Consider the following 26,890-nt stretch of genomic DNA (forward strand, 5'->3'; position numbering starts at 1 on the left):
CATTTCACATCGGAGACCCCATTTCGCATCAGAACTACCCCCATCAGATGCCCTGTTTCACATCAGAAGTCCCCCCCTCCCAATACATCAGAGGCCCCATTTCACATCATAATTACCCCCCCCCCCCCCCATTTCGCATCAGAGCTACCCCCATCAGATGCCCTGTTTCACATCAGAAGTCCCCCCCCTCCCAATACATCAGAGGCCCCATTTCACATTAAACCCCCCCTCCCCATTGCATCAGCAGCCCCATTTACATTAGAAGTCCCCCCTTTCCCCTCATTACGTTGGAGACCTAATTTTGCATCAGAAATCCCCCCACTATTACATTAGAAGTCCCCCCCCCCCCATTACGTTTAGAGATATAATTTCGCATCAGAGGTTCCATTTTGCATCAGAAACCCCCCCATTACATCAGTGGCCCTATTTACATTAGAAGTCGCCCTAGCCCCCCCCCCCCCCAATTACATTTTTAGCAACCTTTTTTGCATGGAATTCTCCTGTGGTTTTTGGAGAAGTGGGTCCTATAGGAGTTCCTATAATTCCAAAGTCTGACGCAGAATTGGGAATAAGTCTAGGTTCCTCGAAATCAGAGTAGAAGACCTCATTGGACTCGGGCACTACCAACTGGTATCAGATGGTCCTCTTCTGAAGGTCTCTGTTCAACCATGTAGCTTCATTCCTACCAGTATTCGCTTGAGCCGGTTGGCTAATGAGGTCTTCTACTCTTGTTCTGAGGAACCTAGACATATAGCCAGATTCAGGTAGGGCGCCGCATCTTTAAGGCAGCGTAGCGTATCGTATTTACGATACGCCGCCTTAAGTCAGAGAGGCAAGTACTGTATTCACAAAGCACTTGCCTCCTAACTTGCGGCGTAGCGTAAATGGGGCCGGCGTAAGCGCGCCTAATTCAAATGTGGGTTGGGGGGGGCGTGTTTTATGGAAATTTGGTGACCCGACGTGATTGACGTTATTTACGAACGGCGCATGCGCCGTCCGTGTACATATCCCAGTGTGCATTGCTCCAAAGTACGCCGCAAGGACGTATTGGTTTCGACGTGAACGTAAATTACGTCCAGCCCCATTCACGGACGACTTACGCAAACGACGTAAAATTTTCGACGCGGGAACGACGGCCATACTTAACATTGGCTAGGCCAGCTATTTGTTGGAATAACTTTACGCCGGAAAACGCCTTACATAAACGGCGTATCTTTACTGCAACGGGTGCACGTACGTTCGTGAATCGGCGTATCTAGTCCTTTACATATTCTACGCCGAACTCAACGGAAGCGCCACCTAGCGGCCAGCGGAAAAATTGCACGGCGCAGGCCGTTGTATCTTAGCTAGGTTTAAGTGTATCTCAGTTTGAGCATACACTTAAACTTACGACGGCTTAGATTCCAAGTTACGTCGGCGTATCTACTGATACGCCGGCGTAACTATTTGTGAATCTGGCTACTAGTCCCCATTCCACATCAGACTTTGGAATTCTGGAAACTCCTCTGAGACCCACTGCCCCAGAGCAACAGAGTCCAAGTTTGGAACTTTACAAACCTGCTTCTCTATCCTTTATATTGTACCACCACCCCAAAGTCACAGAGAACTCGCTCCCACTTTTCAGCAACCTAGCATGGAGAAGTTATTAATTTATGTATTTGATTTTGTATTCAAAGGGGTTGATTTACTAAAGGCTTGTTCACCCAAGATGCGATGGAAGGCAAAATGGCTTTTTGTCGTGTCGGTTCACACCACACCATGCAGTACACTTGCAGGCTGGTTGCAATGCAAATCATTTTATCACAATGCTACTGAGGTGCATAGAACTGTGGTAAAATGTCACTTGTGACATTCCAATAAAGCTCAGTGAAAAAAAGTAAACATTTCAATACACTGGGAACGGCACATCTGCACTGCGTGAAACGACAAATGTGAAAGGGTCCTCGGGAAGTGGGCTGTTTACTTTCAAAAGGAATTTTCCCTTAACTGGTTAAAATTCACAGAAAAAAAACAGCAATTTTCTTTTAACATTCATTTTTGGAGTGAATGTGCTTGCAGCCCTGGAAATCACGCTACTTCCAAGCTGCAGATCAGTGTGATATGAATCTCTGATTTCATTGCGGCTTGTAACTTCATTTAACAGAAGTCCGTGCAAGTTGCATTGAAATTGCAAAAAAAGTAGTGCAGGAACTTTTTTTCACTGCGGCTTGAGTTGCAACAATTTGAACGGCTCCGTTTTCGGCAATGCGGTACGACTTGTTATGCGGTTCCAAAAATGTTTGAACAAGATTCCATAATGCCGCGTACACACGATCATTTTTCGGCATGAAAAAAAAAACAAAGTTTTTCCAACTTCATCATTAAAAACGACGTTGCCCACACACCATCGTTTTAAAAAAATGATGAACAAAGCGCGGTGACGTATAACACGTACGACAGCACTCTGAAGGGGAAGTTCTATTCGCCTTTGGGCTGCTTTAGCTTAATCCTTGTTGGTAAAAGACAATTTGCGCTTTTCTGTCTGTTACAGCGTGATGAATGTGCTTACTCCATTATGAACGATAGTTTTACCAGAACGAGCGCTCCCGTCTCATAACTTGCTTCTGAGCATGCGCGGGTTTAAAACGTAGTTTTAGCCCACACACGATCATTTTTTACTACCTGAAAAACGACGTAGTTTAAAACGACGTTAACCACTTGCCGACCGCCGCATGTATATGTACGTCCACAGAATGGCACGTACAGGCAGATGGGCGTATTCCGCGGGTCGGGGGTCCGGTCGGGACCCCCCCCCCCCCCCCGCTACATGCGGCGGTCGGATTCCCGCGGGGAGCGATCCGGGACGACAGGCGCGGCTATTTGTTTATAGCCGCTCCGTCGCGATCGCTCCCCGGAGCTGAAGAACGGAGAGAGCCGTATGTAAACACGGCTTCCCCATGCTTCACTGCATCGATCGAGTCATCCCTTTTATAGGGAGACTCGATCGATGACGTCAGTCCTACAGACACACCCCCACCCCCCTACAGTTGTAAACACACACTAGGTGAACCCTAACCCCTACAGCGCCCCCTGTGGTTAACTCCCAAACTGCAACTGTCATTTTCACAATAAACAATGCAATTTAAATGCATTTTTTGCTGTGAAAATGACAATGGTCCCAAAAATGTGTCAAAATTGTCCGAAGTGTCCGCCATAATGTCGCAGTCACGAAAAAAAACCTTGATCGCCGCCATTAGTAGTGAAAAAAAAAATGTATAAAAATGCAATAAAACTATCCCCTATTTTGTAAACGCTATAAATTTTGCGCAAACCAATCGATAAACGCTTATTGCGATTTTTTTTTTTTTTTTTTTTTTTTTTACCAAAAATAGGTAGAATACGTATCGGCCTAAACTGAGGAAAAATAAAAATGTTATCTATGTTTTTGGGGGATATTTATTATAGCAAAAAGTAAAAAAAATTGAATTTTTTTCAAAATCGCTCTATTTTTGTTTATAGCGCAAAAAATAAAAACCGCAGAGGTGATCAAATACCACCAAAAGAAAGCTCTATTTGTGGGGGAAAAAGGACGCCAATTTTGTTTGGGAGCCACGTCGCACGACCGCGTAATTGTCTGTTAAAGCGACGCAGTGCCGAATCGCAAAACCTGGCCTGGGCATTTAGCAACAAAATGGTCCGGGGCTTAAGTGGTTAAAAAATGCAGCATGTTCGATTTTTATTTTTTTATTTTTTTATTTTTATTTTTTTATTTTTTTCAGAAGATGAAAAACGATGTGCAGCCCACACACGATCATTTTAAATTACATTTTTAAAAACTTCGTTTTTTTTCATGCCGAAAAATGATCGTGTGTATGCGGCATAAGTGTATGAACAGTTTTAGTTGTATGTTAGCTAGCTAGTACTATTTGTTCTCAATGAATCTCCCCTTTCTAAATACATCCAGCAGACTTTTGCAGCCTACAGCTTTTCCTTGTGGGACCACAGCTGGAGAGCCACAGGTTGTTAAAGACTGATTTACAATGTAAGACGTTCCTGCATTATGTCACTATTCAAAAAAACGTTAGAAAGTTCCACTTGTCAGCAAACGGATGAAGGCTTCATGTTTAGGCACCCCCCCATCCCCCCCCCTCCCTTTTCCTTGGAAAGAATTGTTTGAGAAGATTTACTAAATGCTGGCTTTGTTTTTTTTTTAAAGGGCAAGCAGAAGACTGCAGTGGCGCAGCTCCATGCAGACAATAGACGTGGAAGAGAAGACACAAAGGCTTGCAACGGATGGCGCTCTAGATGTTCAAATCTGCTGATGCTGTTACATTGATGTTGTGAGGAGCATAGATCGAGTCTACCCTAATGCTCACATGGTCGAGAGTATGACGTCACCCTCCAAGGGCTGTGGGAACGGACCAGGAGTTACCTCTCAAGTCATTGACAAAAGTGTTTCGAGAACTTCTCAAGACAGCTGTCACAATGGAGCTCTTGACAACAAAGAAGACTCCCAGGAGGATCAGAGCCCCTCCAAGTCGTCAAATGTATTCACCAGCCCAATACAGCGGTCCACCCCTAATGGCGAGAGGCCCCGTTCAATGATGGGCATGGGCAACTCATCAACATGGAATGCTTTGTCATCTTTGCGGAAGATGGGTTCGTTCAAAAAGCTAAAATCATCTGTTCTGCAAGGAATTCAGGCTAAAGAAAATGCTAATAATTTAAGTGATGCAGAAAACGGGGGTGATATGCAGAAGCGCCTGTCTTCTGATGGAGTTATAAGTTGTCAAACAACCTGCAGGATATCGGCCTCAAGATCCATGCAGGATCATTTTAATGTGACGGATGGCCTGCAGTCGGATGGGTCTGATGTTGAGGAGTCCGATGACACGTTTTTGAGGAGCACCCATCGATCTCGCAGTATCAGACGTGCCTATGGAGCTGGTCGAATCAACTTATTGGATAAGGACAACGTCCGCGTATCAAACAGTCCCCTTAAGCTTTCGCCTATTGGGCGGGAGAAAAATGTCTGTGAAATTATTGTGAAAAACTCGGACAGCAACAAAATTATTTACAGAAGGAGTAAAAGTACAGACAACCTCAACTTTCTCAAAAAGAGCTCTTTCAAAAGGAAATCTACCTCTAACCTTACGGATGTAAAATCTAACAGCGAAAAGGAGATCATCCAGAAAAGCCAGATAAATACGTCTGCAGATACCAATAATCTATCTGGGACTCCAGAGAGACAATCCAAACGGTGGAGAAGCCCAATCAGGGCAAAGGACTTTGACAGAGTGTTAAAAATCATGAGCAATGTTACTGAGGGCAATTGGAAAAAAGAGAGTAGCAAAGGCAGCTCTCCCACCAACGAAGAATGTCGCCGAGGTCGGCCGAACAGCCGATTACATGATGATTATTCCAGGAGAGTATCCAGCAGCGCGGACACAGAAAGGAGGAGATGTATATTTGGTCCACATTCCCCCTCATCTGAGACAAATTTGTGTCTAAGCTCCCCTCGGACTAACGTGGACAGTCCATCCTTTGAGACTGATATCAGATTGTCCTCTTCTGAGGCCCTCTCTGTTAAGCGTTGTAGCCTCTCTCCTACCAGTAGTAGCTTAAACCAATTGGCCAATGAGGTATTCTACTCCGATTCCGAGGAACCTAGACATATTCCCCATTCCATATCAGACTTTGGAATTCTGGGAACTCCTGTGAGACCCACTGCCCCAAAGCCACAGAGCCCAAGTTCGGAACTCCGCAAACCTGCTTCTTCTATCCTTTATACTAATCACCAAAGCACTTTATCGTTGAGCTCCATGGAAAGTGATGAGCGGGCAGAACTGGGCACCGTAAAAGCAGATAGGAGTCCGCATTCCTTTAAGGATACCATTAAACATACTTACTCTGATGATGGGAATGAGGACAGTGGAATAAGCAGCCAGTCTCAACTGAGCCTCAACGTGGTTAATGAAGAAAAACAAGAAGCGGTAAGGACCAAAAGTTTTTAGTTCTGACTCCATTTCATTCTCAAATTGGGTCCTCAGTTTAGGTTTTCGGGTTAATTTTGCTTAATAGGGAAAATATGTGATCATTGCTATAATATTGTTGTTGGTACGGGCATACGTGTTTTTATTGTTCTGATGTCTAGACACCCTTGCCAACACATGTCACCAACTATCCGAATGGGAAACCATATGATCTGCTGAGAACACCCAAACCGGTTCACTTATTCCTTACAAAGTTGGTTGATTTGGTGTGTCTGCTTACACCTGAAGGTGACAATAGACAATGGGGTTGGACAGTCATCATTTACTGTCTATGGCCTTCTTGACCTTTCCGACTATTCTGTCAGATATTTGCTTTTATTTAGCTAGCCCAACAAAGCTTGACATATGCAAGTGAGTGAGCGGGTTGATGGCGTTAACCAGTGATCTTTTTTTATCTCCCAGAGATATTTTACAATGTGTGTGATTAGCCTCTACTTTAATAAGTAGAACTAACAGCAAAACATGCTTTGTTTCATTTTGAATAGTGTAGGAGAGGTTTATAACCCCTGCTGGTTTTTGTGTGGCCATCAGCGTCCTATTAGGGAGATTTTCTTTCACTTCCTGGCCAAAACAGCCTTTCACTAGCCAAAACAGGAAGTGAGAGGAAATTCATGCAAAATTGGGGAATGCCAGGTTGCCACCAGAACTAGTGTCCCCAATGGAAGATTTCCTCTCTACTCTTGTTCTGGTGACAACCAACATTTGGGATTTTCTTGAAGTTTCACTCTGGGTGAGAATGGTAAACGGGACTATTAGGGTGAATCTACCTAACGGGGGCACAAGCGGCAATTAAAACCTGACGGGTCTCCTGGTCCCTCTCTACTCCTATCTAGAATTAAAGAAAGCCGTTTTGCTTTTAGTTGTACGTTCCCCTTTCTCCATGGAACCAGAGACACCATCTTTCCCTTTGTAGCAGAGACATCAAAATTTTGAATTCTACTTTGACAGTGGTGTTTCATGCACAGATTTTATACATGTCTTCTAGTGACTATCTGTATATTAGAATGCAGTCAACAAGACTGCTATTATAGGTTTAATTCGCCTTATTTTGTTAGTAATCACAATGACCATGCAGATAGACTTGAACTGAATAAGTGTGCCAAAACCCAAGGAATAAAATGTAATACATTGCAGGTTACCAATCCTCAGGTGTGGTGGCTGCATTGGGGTTCTTTTATTTTCACCCGGTGGCCTCATCGGTACAACACTTCCTGTCCTATGGTGACAACACCCACTCGCTGTACTCTGTAGTCTATACAGGAGCAGCATTGCGGTCCCAGAACAGTGAATCCAATGGCAGTTAGATGTACCTTCACCTGGAATCGGGAACCAGTGATGTTGGGGAGGGGGTGGCTGCCATTTAATGACTTGTTTGTAGAGGTGTGGACTTGCTCCTATACCTAGAGACCCAACAGTGGAAGATGAACGGAGACCAGACTTTCAGTCTACACTGGCTGCATACTTGTTCTGGGTTAGACAGGAGTGCCAACCTCTTTATTTTGTTCTTGCAGGTTCCACTTCGATGTTTACCTTCCACTCTTATTTTTAAAGCAATTCCTTTATATAACCTGTAGATCAGTCTTGGTTAATGTGTAACATGGTGCACACAGAAACTCTGTCAGTATTATACAGAGTAAAGAGGTGTACGACAACCCGTACCAAACAGATTTAATTGAAGTCACATGCTGACGGTGAATTCTGATTGCATCATTTGGGTTACTTCATGTTGTCCTTCACCTTCTAGAGTAAACTTGCATGTGAGCTTGGAGTTTTGAGTGTGAATTGATTTACTGTCCAGGAGAAAAATACATTTGAAAGGTCACTCGATGTTGCATTCACTTAAAGTGGTTGTAAAGCCTGAATGTTTTTTAACCTTCTAGGTGCTGCTTCCCCCACAGGCCCCCCCCCTCCCCTCCTTACAATACTTACCCGAGCTCCCTCTCCATCCAGTGATGTGCACAAGGGCCTCGGCTGTCCCGTGACTCCCTCTCCTCATTGGCAGGAGCTGCTGTCCATCACAGCCCATGAGCCAATGTAGGGGAGAGCGGGAGGTGGGCAGAGCCTCGTCTCTGTGTCCTATGGATGCATAGAGTAGGGCTAGGGAGCAAGCACGCACCAGTGCCCCCATAGCGTGTGGCTTGCTATTGGGGGCACTGGTCAAGGTGGGGAGGAACCAGGCGTGCTGGCGGGGGACCTGAGAAAAGGATCGGGGCTGTATGTATGACATGCTTTTTGTTCTTTAAAATAAAAAGCAGAACCTTTAGTACCACTTTAACAATCATATCAATCTATCTACTTTCCTACGATCAGGTTTTGCATCCAGATTAGAGGTCGACCGATATATCGGTCGGCCGATATATCGGCCGATATTTCGCGTTTTTAAAGATATCGGCATCGGCCGATTATTGGGTAAATTTAGGCCGATTGTCTAGGATCTGTGCTGGGTGGAATTCTTCCGCCTGCCTGCCCGCCCGCTCGTCGCCCGCTCGCTGCTATCTGCTGACTATATTTTTTTCCGTTTAGGAAGTCTGCAGCCAACCAGCGGGCCGGTAACAGCCAATCGGCGGCCGCCGCTGCAGACTTCCTCCACTGTAAAAAAAAATGTCCCCTGACGTGCTGCGCGCCCTGCCTCTGCCTACAAATTCTAGAATGCAGCACGGGCCGGTAACAACCAATCGGCGGCCGCCGCTGCCGTCATTCTCCACTCTGGAAAAAAACGTCCCCTGACGTGCTGCGCGCCCCGCCTCTGCCTACAAATTCCAGAATACAGCACGGGCCGGTAACTGTCAGCCCGCGCTGCATTCTGGGGCTTGTAGGCAGAGCGTGCAGCACGTCAGGGGACATTTTTTCCAGAGTGGAGAATGACGGCAGCGGCGGCCGCCGATTGGTTGTTACCGGCCCGCTCTGCATTCTGGTGATTGTAGGCAGCACAACAGGGACAAATGGAGCTTTGTGGATAGAGTGCTAATATCGCCCTTCCTTCTGTTTTAGCACTGCTCAGCGCTCAGGAGTAGGCAATACAGAAATTTGGCCACAAGAAATGAGACAATGATCAGCAGCTGCAAAAAAAAAAATGTAAACATCAAAACAAAGTAGCAACTATTGAAAGTCCCTAAGTCCAATATAATACTGCAGCAGCGCCATTTCCAAACAAACGTTTGAAAAACAAAACAAACTTCTATATAATCAATATAGAAGTTTGTTTTGTTTTTCAAACGTTTGTTTGGAAATGGCGCTGCTGCAGTATTATATTGGACTTAGGGACTTTCAATAGTTGCTACTTTGTTTTACTGTCTGTTTTGACGAAAGGAGCTTTCTTGTGCTAGGCTAGAAGATGCAATGGAGCCTGGAGCGCTCCGCTGGTGGGCATTGATGAGGTGGCAGTGAATGACATTGGGCTGTACTGGTGGGCACTGATGTGGTGATGCACTGGTGGGCACTGATGTGAGGCACTGATGTGGTGATGCACTGGTGGGCACTGATGTGGTGATGCACTGGTGGGCACTGATGTGGTAATGCACTGGTGGGCACTGATGTGGTGGGCACTGGTGATATGCGCTGGTGGGCAATGATGGGATGCACTGGTGCATTGGTGGGCATTGATGAGGTGGCACTGATGGGCTGTACTGGTGGGCACTATCGTGGAACTTCTGGACACTGATAGGCTCCACTGGTGGGTACTGATGAGGTTGCACTGGTGGGCACTAATGGATACTGATAGGCTGCACTGATGGACTGCACCAGTGGTCACTGACAGGCTGCACCCCACCTCTCCACCCTAAACAATTATCTCCTCCCCACCTCTCCACCCTAGGTTTTTTGAGATGAAGGGAAAAAAAAGAAAAAAAAGAAAATCGGCCTAAAATATCGGCCTAAAATATCGGCCACACATATCGGCCATCGGCCACCCCGATTTCCAAATATCGGCATCGGCATCGGCCAGAGAAAAACACATATCGGTCGACCTCTAATCCTGTTTTTCTCAGAACTGATTGATGAAACATTCTGGGGAATTCAGTAAAGCACTGCCAACAGTTTTCTGGCACTATGGCCCTTGAAAAATGGCTTGCGCTCGATAAAAAACAAAAAAAATATTGGCTGATTTTGGTAACTTTACCGACATATGGCAGATTCGGGTAGTTCCTAATTGCACCAAATTTTTCAAATGGGTGCCAATAAAGCACCAAAATCAAAAATAATTACCTCCAGTTCATAAATGACGAAACTGGAAGACCTACTGTGAGTTGGTGTACAGAGACGGGAAGATTGCCTGTCCCTGTTCGCAGTGTTGTTAGGGACACTGTTGGCTGACAGCCTCCTAACAACCAATGATGCTGCAGTGAGTGTAAGCTAAGACTCTAATTCCCCATCAAGTCTGCTCACCTGTTGTAAATCACAACAGGCAGTGGGTGAATTCTATAGCCAATAGTAAACTGTGTGTACTGGCTAAGGATCCGCCCACTGGCTGCTGTCAATCACAAAGGGAGCAGATTTGATGGAGATCTAGTGTCTGGGAGTCAATTCTACACACCCTCCATTCCCTGGTACAAAGCTTCCAGCTGCTGTGCTGTGTGTCAGGTGCAGCGACGGGTAGGAAGCGCAAGACCACCAAGGATGGGAGTGTTCATATGGATACCCCAGTCTCCGTACACCTCCACACTCGGTGTGTGTCCCCTGAGTGTCTGCAACAGGTAAATAAATATGTCGCCCAACATTCATCTTTGGGGCTGATTTACTAAAACTGGAGTGTGCAAAATCTGGTGCAGCTGAACATTGTAGCTTCTAAATTCAGCTTGTTAAAGCACGAACCTGGAAGCAAGACTGGGGGAAGATGTCAGCCCTCTCAGTGGTGACAGCGTAGCGCTGGAAGTCTTTGTTTCAAGGTAAGGCTGGAATCGCACTTAATTCAGATGCTGCTCACAGCAGGGGTCTGGTGCATCCCTGTTCTCCACTTTACAGGTGAATCTGAAATGGAGCCAAAGACGCACAGGACACCTGTGCAATCCGCTCCGCAGACCCCCCGGATGTATGTGAACCAGCTCTATTTGAGAGCCGGCCACAATCTCCTGTCATGCGTATTGGATGCAGAGAAAACCCACATCCAATTCCCATAAGTGTGAACCCAGCCCAAGTATTTCATATTGTGCATCTGTCGTGGTTTACTACAGCTTTAACAAAGAAACCTGGAAGCTGATTGGTTTCTATGCTGAGCTTCACCATATTTTGCAATCGGCTTCCAGGTTTCTTTGTCAAAGCTTAAAACGGTAGTAAACTGTGACTCTTTGAAAAAAAAGAAACCGATGCACAATATGAAATACAGTGGAACCTTGGATTACGAGTATAATCTGTTCCAGGAGAATGTGTGTAATCCAAAGCACTCACATATCAAAAGAGTTTCCCCATAGAAGTCAATGGAAACAAAGATAATTCGTTCCACATTGACTTCTATTGTATGCATTTACCGCATGTGGCCAGAGGTGGGTGGAGCACTGGAGAGACTCAGAAATACTTGGAGGCCGTTTGGATGCACTCGTAAAGCCTCAGAGGGGCTCGGGAATGGAGTGTTTCCAAGTGCATTCGAGTGGCTACGAACAGCTCCGAGTTTCACCAGCGCCCCCGCACCTCTGACCAAATGCAGTACTACACACCACAGAGACTTGAATCCTGCTTGTTTTGTAAGACAACACTTGCAAACCGAGTCAGAATTTAAAAACAAGAATAGCTTGTATTGCGAAGGGCTGGTTAATCACGTCCGAAGGTGTTACTGTACTTGGGCTGTGTTCACACTTATGCAAAATTAGATGTGGGTTTCTCCGCATCCAATTTGCATGACAGGAGATTGTGACTGGCTCTCAATGGACTGATCAATATTCCTGTCGCACACGTTCCTGGTAAAACGGCTCAAATAAAAATTACCAGTTGGGTATGTTCGATTGGCTCTCAATGGAGCCGGTTCACACATCTCCAGGACGGTTGCGGAGCGGATTGCACAGGGGTCCTGTGCATCTTTGGCGCCGTTTTCGGGTCCGAATTCAGCCAAAAATTCGAACTTGATTCATCCCCAAAACTGAGAACATGAACACACTGCTGTGAGCCTCATCCGAATTAAGTGTGAGCCCAGCCTTACCTTGACCCTAAGCCTTCCAGCGCTACGCTGTCACCACCGAGATGGCGGACATCTCTCCCCCCCCCCGGTCTTTCTTCCAGGTTCATGCTTTACTTGAACAAGCTGAAGTTAGACGCTACCATGCACAGCGGCACCAGATTTTGCACTTTTAGTAAATCAACCCCTCTTTACAAATTCCCCTGATTTGTCTTTTCAATAATTCATAGATTTGATCATAGTGTTTAATTTTGTTGAAGATTCTATAGATCAGATCTTTACATGTATGGCCACTATTGGTGGCGATGGAGACCTCTCTTAGATTTTTCATTGAGCCGGCAAAATGAATGAAAATAAACTATACGTGTATGGGCAGCTTAGTTTTCTGTATTTTAATTGTAGTTGATAAGGAAATCTGTACTGTTGTGCTACCTACATTATGGTGTTTTAGCTTGGCCTTTAGTTTGTTGCCGATGTGGTTTGCCAATACATACCCGGGTACTCGGATCCTGCTGAGAGCGGGGTGAATAGGCTTCTTTTAGTCTGAACAGAAGTGTGTGCGAGTAACTTAGATCCTTATCTAATCTCTGGTATTAGGCTTGTTTCCAAACAGATGATTGTGTGATCCCAGATTGTTTCCTGTTGGCTTTGCATGTTTTACTACTTCATTTATAAACAGACAATCCTGGAGAATGACTTAACATATATTTATGTTTTTGTACATTTTAATCGAGACGCTGGGTTGATTTGTTTGTATTATGCGGATTGTTTAATAGGGGAGGTTACGTGATGCACGGCTAGTACATTTTTAAAAGCGCTTTGATGTTCATTAAAATAACACAATGGCACCCCCTAGTGGATTAAATGCATAATAAAATTGTGATAAATTTTATTCCTAAGTAAAAGTTCTTCAAAATTTGAGGGCATAAAAACAAAGCTGTTTGTCAAAATGTAACTGTAAAGCTGGCAATTAATTTCACTGTAAAAAGCAAATCTACACCTGATTATGTAAGACCGCAATGAAGTCATAAAGTTTGTTTGCTGTATACCAGGGATATGCAATTAGTGGACCTCCAGGTGTTGCAGAACTACAAGTCCCATGAGGCATAGCAAGACTCTGACAGCCACAAGCATGTCACCCAGAGGCAGAGGCATGATGGGACTTGTAGTTTTGCAACAGCTGGAGGTCCGCTAATTGCATATCCCTGCTGTATACTATTGGTATGGTGTTTTATAATTGACTATGGTGTCTAAAGTGTTTTGGACTGTATACTATATTTTTCCAGGTTCTCTGTCTCAAGTTGGCCACCCAACATAAAACCGCATGGATGGGGGAGTTTTCTCTGCCGGCTATCATACTCTGCCAGCCGGCAAACCACAATTGTATACCTGACTCCTTTTTTTTACACCAAAGACGTTGGGGTTGAGGGTGCCGACAGGACCACCCATGGCTCAAAGTTTGAACTGTTCATTAGGAACCAGCCGAAATTCTCTGTATATGGGCAGCTTACAACTGTAAACCTGGTTATAGAGCTCAGAATTTGTCCTTCATCTGCGTTGGGCTAGTCCTGTATGGTTTAGTGCCAGGGTCCACCACTGCTTCTCAACTCTTCTATGTAAAGGTTTTGGCCTTTTCATTGAGGGAGGAAGGATTGGCCTTCTCATTGAGATGAGGAAGGATTGGCCTTCTCATTGAGATGAGGAAGGATTGGCCTTCTCATTGAGATGAGGAAGGATTGGCCTTCTCATTGAGATGAGGAAGGATTGGCCTTCTCATTGAGATGAGGAAGGATTGGCCTTCTCATTGAGATGAGGAAGGATTGGCCTTCTCATTGAGATGAGGAAGGATTGGCCTTCTCATTGAGATGAGGAAGGATTGGCCTTCTCATTGAGGGAGGAAGGATTGGCCTTCTCATTGAGATGAGGAAGGATTGGCCTTCTCATTGAGATGAGGAAGGATTGGCCTTCTCATTGAGGGAGGAAGGATTGGCCTTCTCATTGAGATGAGGAAGGATTGGCCTTCTCATTGAGATGAGGAAGGATTGGCCTTCTCATTGAGGGAGGAAGGATTGGCCTTCTCATTGAGATGAGGAAGGATTGGCCTTCTCATTGAGATGAGGAAGGATTGGCCTTCTCATTGAGATGAGGAAGGATTGGCCTTCTCATTGAGATGAGGAAGGATTGGCCTTCTCATTGAGATGAGGAAGGATTGGCCTTCTCATTGAGATGAGGAAGGATTGGCCTTCTCATTGAGGGAGGAAGGATTGGCCTTCTCATTGAGATGAGGAAGGATTGGCCTTCTCATTGAGATGAGGAAGGATTGGCCTTCTCATTGAGGGAGGAAGGATTGGCCTTCTCATTGAGATGAGGAAGGATTGGCCTTCTCATTGAGATGAGGAAGGATTGGCCTTCTCATTGAGGGAGGAAGGATTGGCCTTCTCATTGAGATGAGGAAGGATTGGCCTTCTCATTGAGATGAGGAAGGATTGGCCTTCTCATTGAGATGAGGAAGGATTGGCCTTCTCATTGAGATGAGGAAGGATTGGCCTTCTCATTGAGATGAGGAAGGATTGGCCTTCTCATTGAGATGAGGAAGGATTGGCCTTCTCATTGAGGGAGGAAGGATTGGCCTTCTCATTGAGATGAGGAAGGATTGGCCTTCTCATTGAGATGAGGAAGGATTGGCCTTCTCATTGAGATGAGAAGGACTGGTCAGGTGCCATGAAAGTAGTGATCTCCTCCTAGAGTTACTCTATAAGAGCCTAATCCTGACTTGAGTTTCGCATTGGTGGCGTGGTTGCGCTGGGGAAGGTTTTCATGACCTCCACTTTTGGCACGAGCTGGACTTCCACAGCCCTTTGATTTTGAAAGATATGTCGCTAAAATCATAAATGGTTTGAAACCGTGTCATTGTTACATTGCGATGACTTCATAACATCCAATGCCATAAGATACAGGCCACTAATAAAGAGCAAAATGTAATGTTCCTCTTTGCATTATCAAATATAGACTATTTTAAGGAAAGAAGGTATTATTATGTAATAATCCCATTGGCAATATCATAAGAGAAGAAATAGTAATCAGTAAATCTGATCTTAAAGTGTTATTTAACCCAGGAACCTGCATTCACTATATCTGATCTCCGACAGTACATAGAAATTAGAAATACAATTATTTAACTAAACTGCTAAATACCTTTTTTCTCATCAGCAGTATATAGCAGTCTCGTGACTTCTATCCGTGTCCAGATGAGCAATGGTTAAAGTTTGTAGGAGGAGTTCTCATTCTCCTCTGACTGTCCTGTCAGGCTGCATGACCCCTGACTCTATTTGGACAGTGCCGATTGCTCCTGTGCTGATAACATGCACCCCACCAAAAAAGCAGCAGCAAGAAAAAAAGTAACGATTCGGAGGAAATTAAAGTGGAGGTTCACCCAAAAAAAAACATTTTTAACATTAGATTAAGGCTAATTGTGGGAAGCAGAATCAGGTGTTTTTTTTTTTAAAATGAATGCAGTACTTACCGTTTTAGAGATCGATGTTCTCCCGCCGCTTCCGGGTATGGGCTGCGGGACTGGGCGTTCCTATTTTATTGACAGCCTTCCGACTGTCGCATACATCTCGTCACGAGTTCCCGAAAGTAGCCGAACGTCGGTGACCAGGCGCCGTATAGAGCCGCACCGACGTTCGGCTTCTTTCGGCAACTGGTGACGCGCTGTATGCGACCGTTGGAAGGCTGTCAATCAAATAGGAACGCCCAGTCCCGAAGATCATACCCGGAAGCCATGGAGAATATCGATCTCTAAAACGGTAAGTACTGCATTCGTTTTAAAAAAAACACCCGATTCTGCTTAGTAAAATTAGCCTCAATCTAATGTTAAAAATTTTTTTTCGGGGGAACTCCTGCTTTAATCTAAGAGTTATCAAAGCATCAGCACAGGGTGGAACTGTGGTAGCGCGGTGCCACGTCCTAACGTAGATTTGGAGGAGCAATGGAAAGTGCTTTTGAGTTGAGAATAAATACTTGAATAGGCCTTTTTTTTTTTTTTTTTTTTTTTTAAACCCAGTCCAAACCATCCTCTAGGTCAGGGGTGTCCAAACTTATTTTTCAAAGAGGGACAGATTTGATGGAGTGAACATGCGTGGGGGTTACCCATTTTTCCTGATATTCTTTGAACCATTAAAATTCAGTCTGAGGCCCCGTACACACGTCCGAGGAACTCGACGGGCAAAACTCATCGTTTTGCTCGTTGAGTTCTGTGTGAAGCCGCCGAGGATCTCGGCGAGTCAACTTTCCTCATTGAACAACGAGGAAATAGAGAACATGTACACACGGCCGGGTTTCTCGGCAGAATTCAGCTCCGATCGAGTTTCTGGCTGAATTCTGCCGAGAAACTTGGTCGTGTGTACGGGGCCTAAGTGTGTTCATTCCAGCACTAATACACGGACCAACAAGAATTCACTTGCCTTTGTGGCTGTGTGTGGTGAAGAGATGAGCTCAGGCGTGTTATCTGGACATACCGCATTTATTGGCGTATAACCCACACCTTCACGTTAAGAGGAAAGTTTCAGGAACAAAAATTTTAAATAAAGAACCGGGGTCAGTGTCGATCTGCAGCTTCACCATTGCCAGGAGTGCAGCGCCCACCATTGCCAGGAATGCAGTCTGATTGGTGCCCATCCATCTGCAGCCTTGAAGAGGACTGCAGATTGCATACATGAGCACTAAAAGGTTACATACAGAAAAAAATCCTGTTTTCTCGACGGCCTCATTAATAGAAAGTCCCACCTCGTATGATGGACAGAACAGTCGTCCAATGGCAGCGCAGGAGACGGGACTTCCTATTACAGAGTAGGGGTGCAACGGATCACAGTTGATCCGTGATCCGAACGGGTCACCCCCTTCGGATCGGAACACACTGTGATCCGCGGATTGCCACGCCGAAGCCGCGGCCTTCCCTAATGTTACGGCGGCGGCTCTGGAGCTAGGCCGAAGCCGCAGCCTTTCCTAATGTTACGGAGGAATGCCGCGGCTTCGGCCTAGCTCCGGAGCCGCGGCCATCTTGGTACACCCGGCGGCGGCCCTCCTCTGTTTACACCCACAGAGGAGGAGCCCGCACTCGTGGGACACACCGCTCGGGGAGTGTCTGTCGGTACTAGCTGGTGGGGGGTCACTGTCCTGAGAGCAGGGGGGTCACTGTCCTGAGAGCAGGGGGGTCACTGTCCTGAGAGCAGGGGGGGGTCACTGTACTGAGATATATAATCTCTCCATCTATATATATATATATCTATATATATATATATATATATATATATATATATATATATATATATATATATATATATATATATATAATCTCTTTTGTCGCCCCAGGGCTGGGAGATCATTGGGGGGCCACAAAAGAGATATATATGTCCAAATAACCAGACGGGCCGTTCAAAACCGTAACACGGGTCGTGATTGGGCCGGACTTTGGACACGCCTGCTTTAGGTGGTAGAATAGGCAATGTAGGGGTGTTGAAGTGCCTATAATGCATAGTCTTCTAAACTGAATGGAAATAAGGTCAACAGGTATGCAGCCACTGATGATGCCAGAAGGTCATGGATCTCCAATGCAGACAGTCAGGTCATCCCTAAGGCTGATAAAAGTGAGAATACAAACTAGAATCGGTAACGGGTACAGGAATGTAGGGATTTGGAAGATCTGGAAGACGGGTCAGTAAGGCTCACCATGGAAGTTAGAATCTGACCATACAATCTTTGTGCCATCAACTTTGTATCTACCTAAACTGTAATACTAGGACCTATGTAATCAATTTGTATCTAATCAGGTGGAACCTTGTACTACATACTTGTTGGTGGACCTAAAGGAGATTCGTGCAATCAGATTGTAACCTGTGATGAGATTAACAGGCATGAGGCAGCGTTTTAGGTCCACGTCTCAGATAATTTTCTGAAGACCATCCATCACTGAGCCCAGTTTGATCTCAGTTTAAATACCCCTTTTGGGGCCATCTTCATTCGCGAGTGGGCTTTGCGTTTTTCTTTTTTAGTGCAGTCTGTTTAATTTTAAGCCTATAACTGTCTAGAATCTGTAACTCTGGACACTAGAAGGACCACATATGTTATAGGCTGGTTTATGTGAAAGAAGACCTAAAAATATTAATGGACAGTACCATAGCTACTGAGGTGGGTGAGTGGTGCAGATTGTAGATGGGAACTGGGCTGCTTCACTTTACTGCCCGCTGTAAACCTCTCATAATGCAGAATGCACTGATTGGTTATTATCGAGGGTGGATCTGTACAGGGTCAGAGCCAGGATGCCTTTGCTTACCTGGACTTGGTCATTTGATCATATGTCGCACATATATGGTAAGCATGTCTCATAGCCAGACAGAACAAGTCCTAGGTACTGGCACGTGTCCCCAAGGTATCAGTGGCAAGGTCACAGCCTCTACTGTGGTTTCTATGTAAATGTAGCATTACATCACTGGGTGAGTCTGGGCACTGACAGACGGCAGCAGTTTGTCATTGTGCCATTTTATTCCTGGAGAAGTTTGACATTTAATCTGAGGCAGGAAGACAATCCCTCATGTCTGCAGCAGATGACATTAATTGGGGGTATGTCTTGTAAACATACATACCACCCATCCTGTAAGATCTAAAAGACCAGAGGAAGCGAGTGAAATGTAATCTTTGTTTGAAGTCTGATGGGCAGAGATGGCACAGTACAATCCCGCTGTAATAGTGATTACTTAGGAATACATCTCTATACAGAATACTTTTTATTCATTCTGTCCATATAGCTTGGTGGAGGTGTATACAGCCAGCTGTATCGTGCCACCTTACCATGGCATCTGCTTTCAGCTCATGTTAAAGTCCAACTCCAGACACAAATGAGCATACATCGTTATGCAAGATTGAGACTGTGATAAGGTGGTGGACAATCTTGCGCTAACAGACACTATCCGAGAGTGCCACTAACTGACAGTGACGTCGCTAGTGACACTACAGTGATAATACTGTACCCTGAGGCCCCGTACACACGACCGAACATGTCTGCTGAAACTGGTCCGCGGACCAGTTTCAGCAGACACGTTTGGTCGTGTGTAGGCCCGAGCGGACAGGATTCCAGCATACATTTGCCCGCCGGGCCTTTTCCCAGCGGGCAAATATTTCCGGACTTGTTTTAAAACAGCACGCTGGAATCCTGTCCCCTCGGACATGTTCGGTCGTCTGTACAGACCTACCGTACATGTCCGAGCGCTCGCCATCCCTCGCATGCGTCGAATGACTTCGACGCATGCGTGGAAGCATTGAACTGGCAGGGCCGCCCACGTCGCCGCGTCATCGTCGCGGCGACGGCGCGGCCACGCCCCGCGTATTGTTTACGCGCGGATTTCTGTATGATGGTGAGTACAGCCACCATACAGAAATCCCCGGGCAGACATGTACGGTGAAAACGGTCCGGCGGACCGGTTTCATCGTACATGTATGCTCGTCTGTACGCGGCCTGACACTGTACTAATGACACTGGACTGGCGGCAATCAAGGGGTTAACAGTGTGCCAAACAATGTTTAATGTGTGCTGCTTTACTATCTGGCTGTTTTTTCTCCTTACTTTGCAGGGAGAAGAAACAGTCATATCGCTGTTCCCTGTACAGAGTTCTGTGTTTTTTGTAAAGACAGAACTGTGTGTTTGAAGTCACTGAATCGGCTGTGTCCAATCATTGGTTGAAATCGGCTGCCAAACTCATGCTGTGTCCAATCGCCGCACCTGTCGGCAGGGGGCTTGCACATGTGTGCCCCCGAACCTGTAAAGAAAGAGCTGACGTACCCGATTGTGCCTGTACCTGACACTCGCTTGCAGTTTACTGTGAGCGGTCAGCAGGTGCTTCAACTGTGCTCTGTCTCTGGTCCCGACCAGTGTTAATTTTGGCAGCAAATATCGATGTAGTGTAGTAGTGTGAACCCAGCCTGAGTCCCATTTTAGCCTTTTGCAATTGTTTCAGTCGTATATAGTCGCCAGGACATTTTAGTCGACTAAAACTACTTTTATTCATCTAAAATTGAATGGGGTGTAGTTAAATTGTAATGCACTATTTAAGCATTTATCTAAAATTTCCAAACTCATTACATTACTGCTGGGTTGAAAAATCTAATGTTATTGATGGTATTGAGGTATGAAGATGCACTACAGACCAGTGTTCATTTTGACATCAAATTTCAATCTAGTTTTAGTCTTAGGCCTCGTACACACGATAGGTTAACCAGAGGACAACGGTCTGATGGACCGTTTTCATCGGTTCAAACCGATCGTGTGTGGGCCCCATAGGTTATTTAACCATAAGTAAAAAAAAAAGCCAACTTGCTTTAAAATTAACCTATGGATTCCTAACCGATGGGGGGGAAAAAAACGATCGTTAGTAGGCACAACCATCGGTTAAAAATCCACGCATGCTCAGAATCAAGTTGACGCATGCTTGGAAGCATTGAACTTCGTTTTTTTTTTTTTTTTCAGCGCGTTGTTGTGTTTTACGTCACCGCGTTCTGACACAATCGTTTTTTTAACTGATGGTGTGTAGGCGCGACGGACCATCAGTCAGCTTCATCGGTTAACCTATGACCACGGTCCATCAGACCGTTGTCCTCTGGTTAACCAATCGTGTGTACGAGGCCTTATGCCGCGTACACACGATCATTTTTCGGCATTAAAAAAACGTTGTTTTTAAAAACATCATTTAAAATGATCATGTGTGGTAGAGCTGCACGATTTAATCGCGATACTCGATATCGCGATTTCGATTCTCCCCGCCCGCGATCTCCCCGCGGGATGACCCGCGATTCTTCTGTTTTCACCGCTGGTTCCACGTAACCAGCGTGGAATGCAAATGGCACCGATATCAAAACCGACGTCAGCAGCCTGCGCCACTGGATGGATGCCTGGGCTTCAAGTCTCGCAGTTCTGTACAACAGTAGTTTGTATCCATGCGTCACCCAGTGGTTGCCGGCGGTACTGCTTCTGATGTATTAATCCTTCTCACAGTTCTGTACAACTGTGTGTATCCATGCGCCACCCAATGGTTGCTGGCAGTACTGCTTCTGATTTATAAAAAAGAGACCAGTGATATGTCTATAATGTTAAAGACCATATAACTCCTATGAAAAAAGCAGAATCAAAGTTTGATTCTGCTTTTTTCATAGGAGTTATATGATCTTTAACATTATAGACATATCGCTGGTCTCTTTTTTTATATATTCATATTTTCAGATAAATCACAGGTTTATTTATTGTTTTTTTTTGGGGGGGGGGGGGGGGGGGGTTCTGGCATACATTTTTTGAGAATCGTGATCTTTAGTCTAAGCAAAAGAATCGTGATTCTCATTTTGACCAGAATCGTGCAGCCCTAATGTGTGGGCTGCACATCGTTTTTCAGTTTCTGAAAAACGACAAAAAAAAAATTCAAACATGCTGCATTTTTTAACGTCGTTTTAAAAAAATTCGTTTTTCGGGTAGTAAAAAATTATCATGTGTGGGCTAAAACAACGTTTTAAACTCGCGCATGCTCAGAAGCAAGTTATGAGACGGGAGCGCTCATTCAGGTAAAACTACCATTCATAATGGAGTAAGCACATTCATCACACTGTAACAGACAGAAAAGCGCGAATTATGAAGAAAATATGTAAAGCACTTTCTAAGAATGATGACCTTTCTGCGGATTTTCTGTCCCTGGGGCATCCTGTATACCAGTACATGTCTGTATACGTTATCTTTCTAGAAGTTCCCCTTGCGCTGTACCCATCTGATACACACTTGGCTCTGTCTGAACTGTGACAATAGGAAGGAAGTCTTTCAGCATGTCAAAGACTAATTGCAAAACTGAAGCTGTGAACCTTCTCTTGACACATCTGCACAGTGGGCGGTTTGAAGTAAAGCTTTACTTTTTCCAAAGTTGCTTATCACAGCAGCTGCGTGCATGTGGGCTCAGCGTGCGGCGCCTCTGAGAGCGCTCGTGGGTGGATCGGGGGACCCCTGGTAGACCCCCCCCTTGTGTGGGTGATGACGGACCAACTTCTCTCACCTGGAAAACGGAAATGTCCCAATTATGTGGTGAGTAAAAATTCCAAGGCAAGGCGGTGGATTTACTAAAGGCAAATAGACTGTGCACTTTGCAAAGGGCAGTTGCTCCGGAACTTAGTAAATAAGCAGAAGCTCTGCTGACTTCCATCATCCAATCATGTGCAAGCAAAAAAAAAAAAAATTTTATTTTCCTTGCACGTGATTGGGTATTCTTTGCAAAGCTTTACCTCCCATTTACTAAGTTCTGGAGCAACTGCCCAGTCTATCTGCCTTTAGTAAATCAACCCCTAGGTCATGTAGTAATGGCAAGTTGTGGTATGTACAGGCAGATAACCAACTTGATTGGTTGGTCCCTATGGGGATAAAATCCTAACTCCTGCTGAAACATCTAATTCTGCATTGGATAGGGCAGTAAGGTGTCTGTTCATTTTATTTGCCATCTGTGTCTCGCCTATCTGGACAGGATAACCGAAAATCTCTCCTTTAAAGTGGTTGTATAGTGATTTTTTTTTTTACTTTTACCTACAGGTAAGCCTATAATAAGGCTTACCTGTAGGTTCTCCTAAACCTTTACGGTTTAGGTGATATTCCGCTTGCAATGAGCCGCTGACTGCAGCGGCGCATGCGCACAGGGGATTCTCGGCTGAAGGCTCGGCATACGCCGGACCCTGCAGGACAGAAGTCTCCTGCGCGCATGCGTGACGACATCGTGGCTCCGGCCACTCGCAGCGCTGGAGCCTCAATACCCGGAAGACACGCCGAGGCAATATGTCGGCTACCTCGGCATTGGACCAGGTAAGTTACTGACGCCTCATTCTAAGGTAAGTATTTCATAATGAGCTAGTATGCCTTTTGCTTTTACAGGGTTAAAAAAAAAAAAAGTTCAGCAGGTATACAACTGCTTTAAGGACACATTTTTGGTAGGGTTTGGAAGGGTTAGAACATCTAATAACGTATTATTGTTGTCTGCACCTTCCTGTTCTAATAACTCCACCCCCAATTTTTTTGTATGGGTGTCACAGGAAGTGAAGGAAAATCTATCTAATAGTGTCACACAGAAAACAAAGTTGTACAGAAACATGGACACTTTCCCATTTTATCCAACATTTAAAAAAAAAAGTATTTGGTTGAATTTTTAGGCTTTATTATAAGGTGCTATATCATGCATTCTTGAAGTTTTGGAATTGAAGCACGTTGTAGTAATTTACCTGTAAGTTTTCAGTGTGGCTGAATGCGGCCTTGGCCAGTATCTTTCCTCCCCATTCACTGGTCTATGCCCTTCCTAGGGTTGGCTACAAATGGCATGATGAAATCAAGCAATGCTTCCAGTATCATTTGGGATGATCGGGTCACTTCTGATGTTATACAGGGTGTGGGGGGGGGGGGGGGGTTGAGGTTTGCTTGGACGCATGCATGACCGATGTGCTTTAGGAAATATGTCTCTTGTTAATTTTTTATATACAGAAATGGTTAAAGTAATATAAAAGCCCTTTTTTTTTTTTTATATAAAAAAAAAAGTTCTACTTATACTTTTAAGTTATAGTTTATCTACTCCTAAGCAATGCTGTTGCACAGAGGGATCCCCCACCTTCTCCTCTGGGGTCCCTCGCCAGTGCTGTCTGCTCATTCTTCCTGTGAGTACCCCCCCATAGCAAGGCGTGTGCTATGTGAGCACCCGTGCAGGCACACTCTCTCAAACTGGGCTATGTGCATCCATAGATGCACACCGTACAGCTCTGCCCCACCCCCTCCTTACAAGATTTGCTGCCTTTAGTGTCCTGCGAGACCAGGAAGTGAAGAGAGAAAAGCTGCAGCTGGGACAGCGCTGGATCACTGACAGGTCTTGGGTAAGTGTTGGTGGAGGTCTACTTGGAACTACTCTAATGCCGCGTACACACCATTACAAAAACGATGTTTTTAAAAACGTCAATTAAAATGACCGTGTGTGGGGAAAACGTTGTTTTATGTCTTGTGAAAAACGCCAAAAAAAAAAAATTGAAGCATGCTTTTCAAAACGTTGTTTTGTGTGTCATTTAAAATGACCGTGTGTAGGCTAAAACGATGTTTAAAACAACGTTTTTAAACCCGCGCATGCTCAGAAGCAAGTTAGGACGCGAGTTTGAATGGAACAGAGTGCCGTTGTACGTGCTGTACGTAACCTCGCTGTGCTAGAGCTTTTGGAGAAATGGATGGTGTGTGTATATGCTACATCGTTTTTGAAAATGAAGTTTGAAAAACGTCGTTTTTTTCTATCACAAAAAACGACCGTCTGTACGCGGCATTAGGCCCCTTTCGCACTGGGGCAGTGGGGGTGTCGGCGGCAAAGCACGGCTATTTTTAGCATTCTAGCGCCTGCAAAGCGTTCTAGTGTCTCAGTGTGAAAGGGGTCTAAAGGCAAAATTCTTTCCTAAAGGGAAATGGAAGGAAAAGGTAAGTGAACCAACAATGCACTAGCTTAAAGGAACCTATTTAGAAGATAAAAAACAAACCTTTACAAACCTTTAATGCTATTGTAAAGGTTGTGCGTTTTTTGTAAAATAATTTATTTACATTTTTTATACTTGCTTGCTCTGTGCAATTGTTGTGCACAGAGCAGCACCAGTCCTTTTGTTTTTGGGTTCCCCCGCCGGCGCTCCTGGCTCCTCCACCCCCCATGTGAGTTCCCCCCAATAGCAAGCCTTTTGCTATGGGGGCACTCAAGCAGGCTCGCTCCCAAGCCGTTCTCTTATGAATGGATACACACCCCCCCCCCCCCCCCCCAAACAATAAAAATATATAGTGCATGTAGCTCTCCACACTGATTTTTAACATCTTCTAGTCAGAAGTAAAATAAACGTTTTTTTTTGTTTGTTTGTTTTTTGGTGCTGGACCAGCTGCCCCCTGGAAGGGCTACGTCTCGTTTCCAAATCTTGCAAGATCTAGAGGGAGAAATTATTTTCCCCCACAGATGTCTTATGGCTTTGCACATGCACCTTGTTTATACCTTGACATGGCATCATCAATACCATTGTCTGATAGTGCAAGGCTCCTTTCACGCCAATCCCTTTATTTTGTGGTTTAGGGTAAAAAAAATGCATGAAAAATATGTCCTGTGGAACTTCTCACACCAGTGCGCTTCGGGGCGTGTACAGAAATGTGGAGCTTCTCATGTGTATGAAAAGAAACCTGTGTAGACAGATGTCCCATTTTCCTAGAATTAGAGTTACCAAATCTGAGAAATGGTAACCATAGTGTGCGCATAGGCTTATATCGTTGTGACTTCCAGTTTCAATTCTGATCACTTTTACTACGAGTAGTTGTGTAACCAGAACTATGTGGAAGTGTGATTTACACTGGATTTCAGTGCTTAAAGGCTTTACCAAAAAACTGCCTATGCTGATAAGTGGTGTCTGTAGATGAAAGCTGTGCAGCTTTGACCAAAAGTCAAATACGGTAATTCCCTTGCTATAGGACCTAGAAATACGTTGGTTTTGCGTCGCAGTTTGGGCACTCGGGCTCAAAAAGGTTCGCCATCACTGCTATAGGTCATTTACTTGTCTCATAAAGCCTGACTGGAAAGCTCCTAGGACGTTGCTAAGAGAAGCCTAGAAGTTATTATTCATCCCCTGCTATCACAGGAGGTGCTGACACCCTCCTCCATCTGATCCCATCCTGTCTACCAAAAACAGACGAATGGTGGTCCAGTTTTCCATCCGTCTGGCAGATCTGATCTGATGGAAATGGACAGGCGGTCCGTTTCCATGTGATTGCCCCATAGAGGAGAGCGGGTCTGTGTCCGTGTCTGCTCTGCACTAAAACTGTTCCTGTTTTAGTGACTCTGGTGACAATTGCCTTTCTATGACTGATGTCCAATAGAGGTGTCTGCACACCCGTGCTATACTGTATGCAGCTTTATTCTAAGCACTTTTCAGAGACTTTTGGTGGTTGTTTTTATGGACCTGTCATCCGCCTGCTCAATAGGGATCAGTGGAGAGTTCCCCCCGCATACTGTAGGCGTCCGCGTCCTACCTAACCTGTATTAAAAAAATAAAAAAAATGTTCTTTTTTTTTAAGCCCCAGCCAGTCATGCATGTGATCCCACAGCTCTGTCTCACCTGTGTCAGTGAGTGGCTGCTGCAGGGGAGAGAAGGGAGTGTCGACAACAGCTGTGACATCACAATGCTGGAATTCTCAGCTGTTATCTAGCTAGCACGGGTGGTTGCCAACATTTCGGTCCGCAATTTTGAATCCCGTGGACCACTAATGACTTTAAGGCCCCTTTCAGACGTCCGCTCCGTCTGTCCGCTCATTACAAGTCCGTTAACGGACTTGTAATGAATCCCTATGGGGACGCGTCCGTTAGCGGATGGAGCATCCGCTAGCGTCCGCGTTAGTCGGGTTCCGCTTTTCCGAACGGAAGACACCCTATTTTTCTTCCGTTCGGCGGAACGGACCGGATGCAGACGGACAGACGGACCGTCTGCATCCGGTCCCACATAGGGGAGAGCGGAGCAGAGACAGGGATCCCCGCTGAGCTTTGGCGGACACACGGAGCGGACCGAGAAACGGTCCACTCCGCGTGAAAGAGCTCTTATACACATGGTGCTCCCGCACTCTGTATCCCACTTCTGCCTTTGGCACCTTCCACACGGGGATGGATCCGTTGCAGCGGTCCGCCAGCTCAGTGGGAAATCT

The 26,890-nt window shown here is 45.3% G+C and overlaps 1 protein-coding gene across 3 annotated transcripts in view; it reads left to right on the forward strand.

Moving 5' to 3' along the window:
* Window positions 1–26,890, forward strand: part of SPATA13 (spermatogenesis associated 13) — a 134,249-nt gene that overhangs the window by 9,310 nt on the left and 98,049 nt on the right. For 2 of the 3 annotated variants that reach the window (XM_040340509.1, XM_040340510.1), the window contains exon 2: window positions 4,196–5,972. In XM_040340509.1, the coding sequence (XP_040196443.1) occupies window positions 4,356–5,972 (1,617 nt within the window). In that variant the 5' untranslated portion in view covers window positions 4,196–4,355. Of the gene's footprint in view, window positions 1–4,195; window positions 5,973–21,964; window positions 22,247–26,890 lie in introns of those variants that run through there. The other variant, XM_040340512.1, reaches the window with a different exon arrangement.

Source organism: Rana temporaria, chromosome 2 (genome assembly GCF_905171775.1).
Source record: "Rana temporaria chromosome 2, aRanTem1.1, whole genome shotgun sequence".
In the NCBI taxonomy this organism is placed as follows: Eukaryota; Metazoa; Chordata; class Amphibia; order Anura; family Ranidae; genus Rana; species Rana temporaria.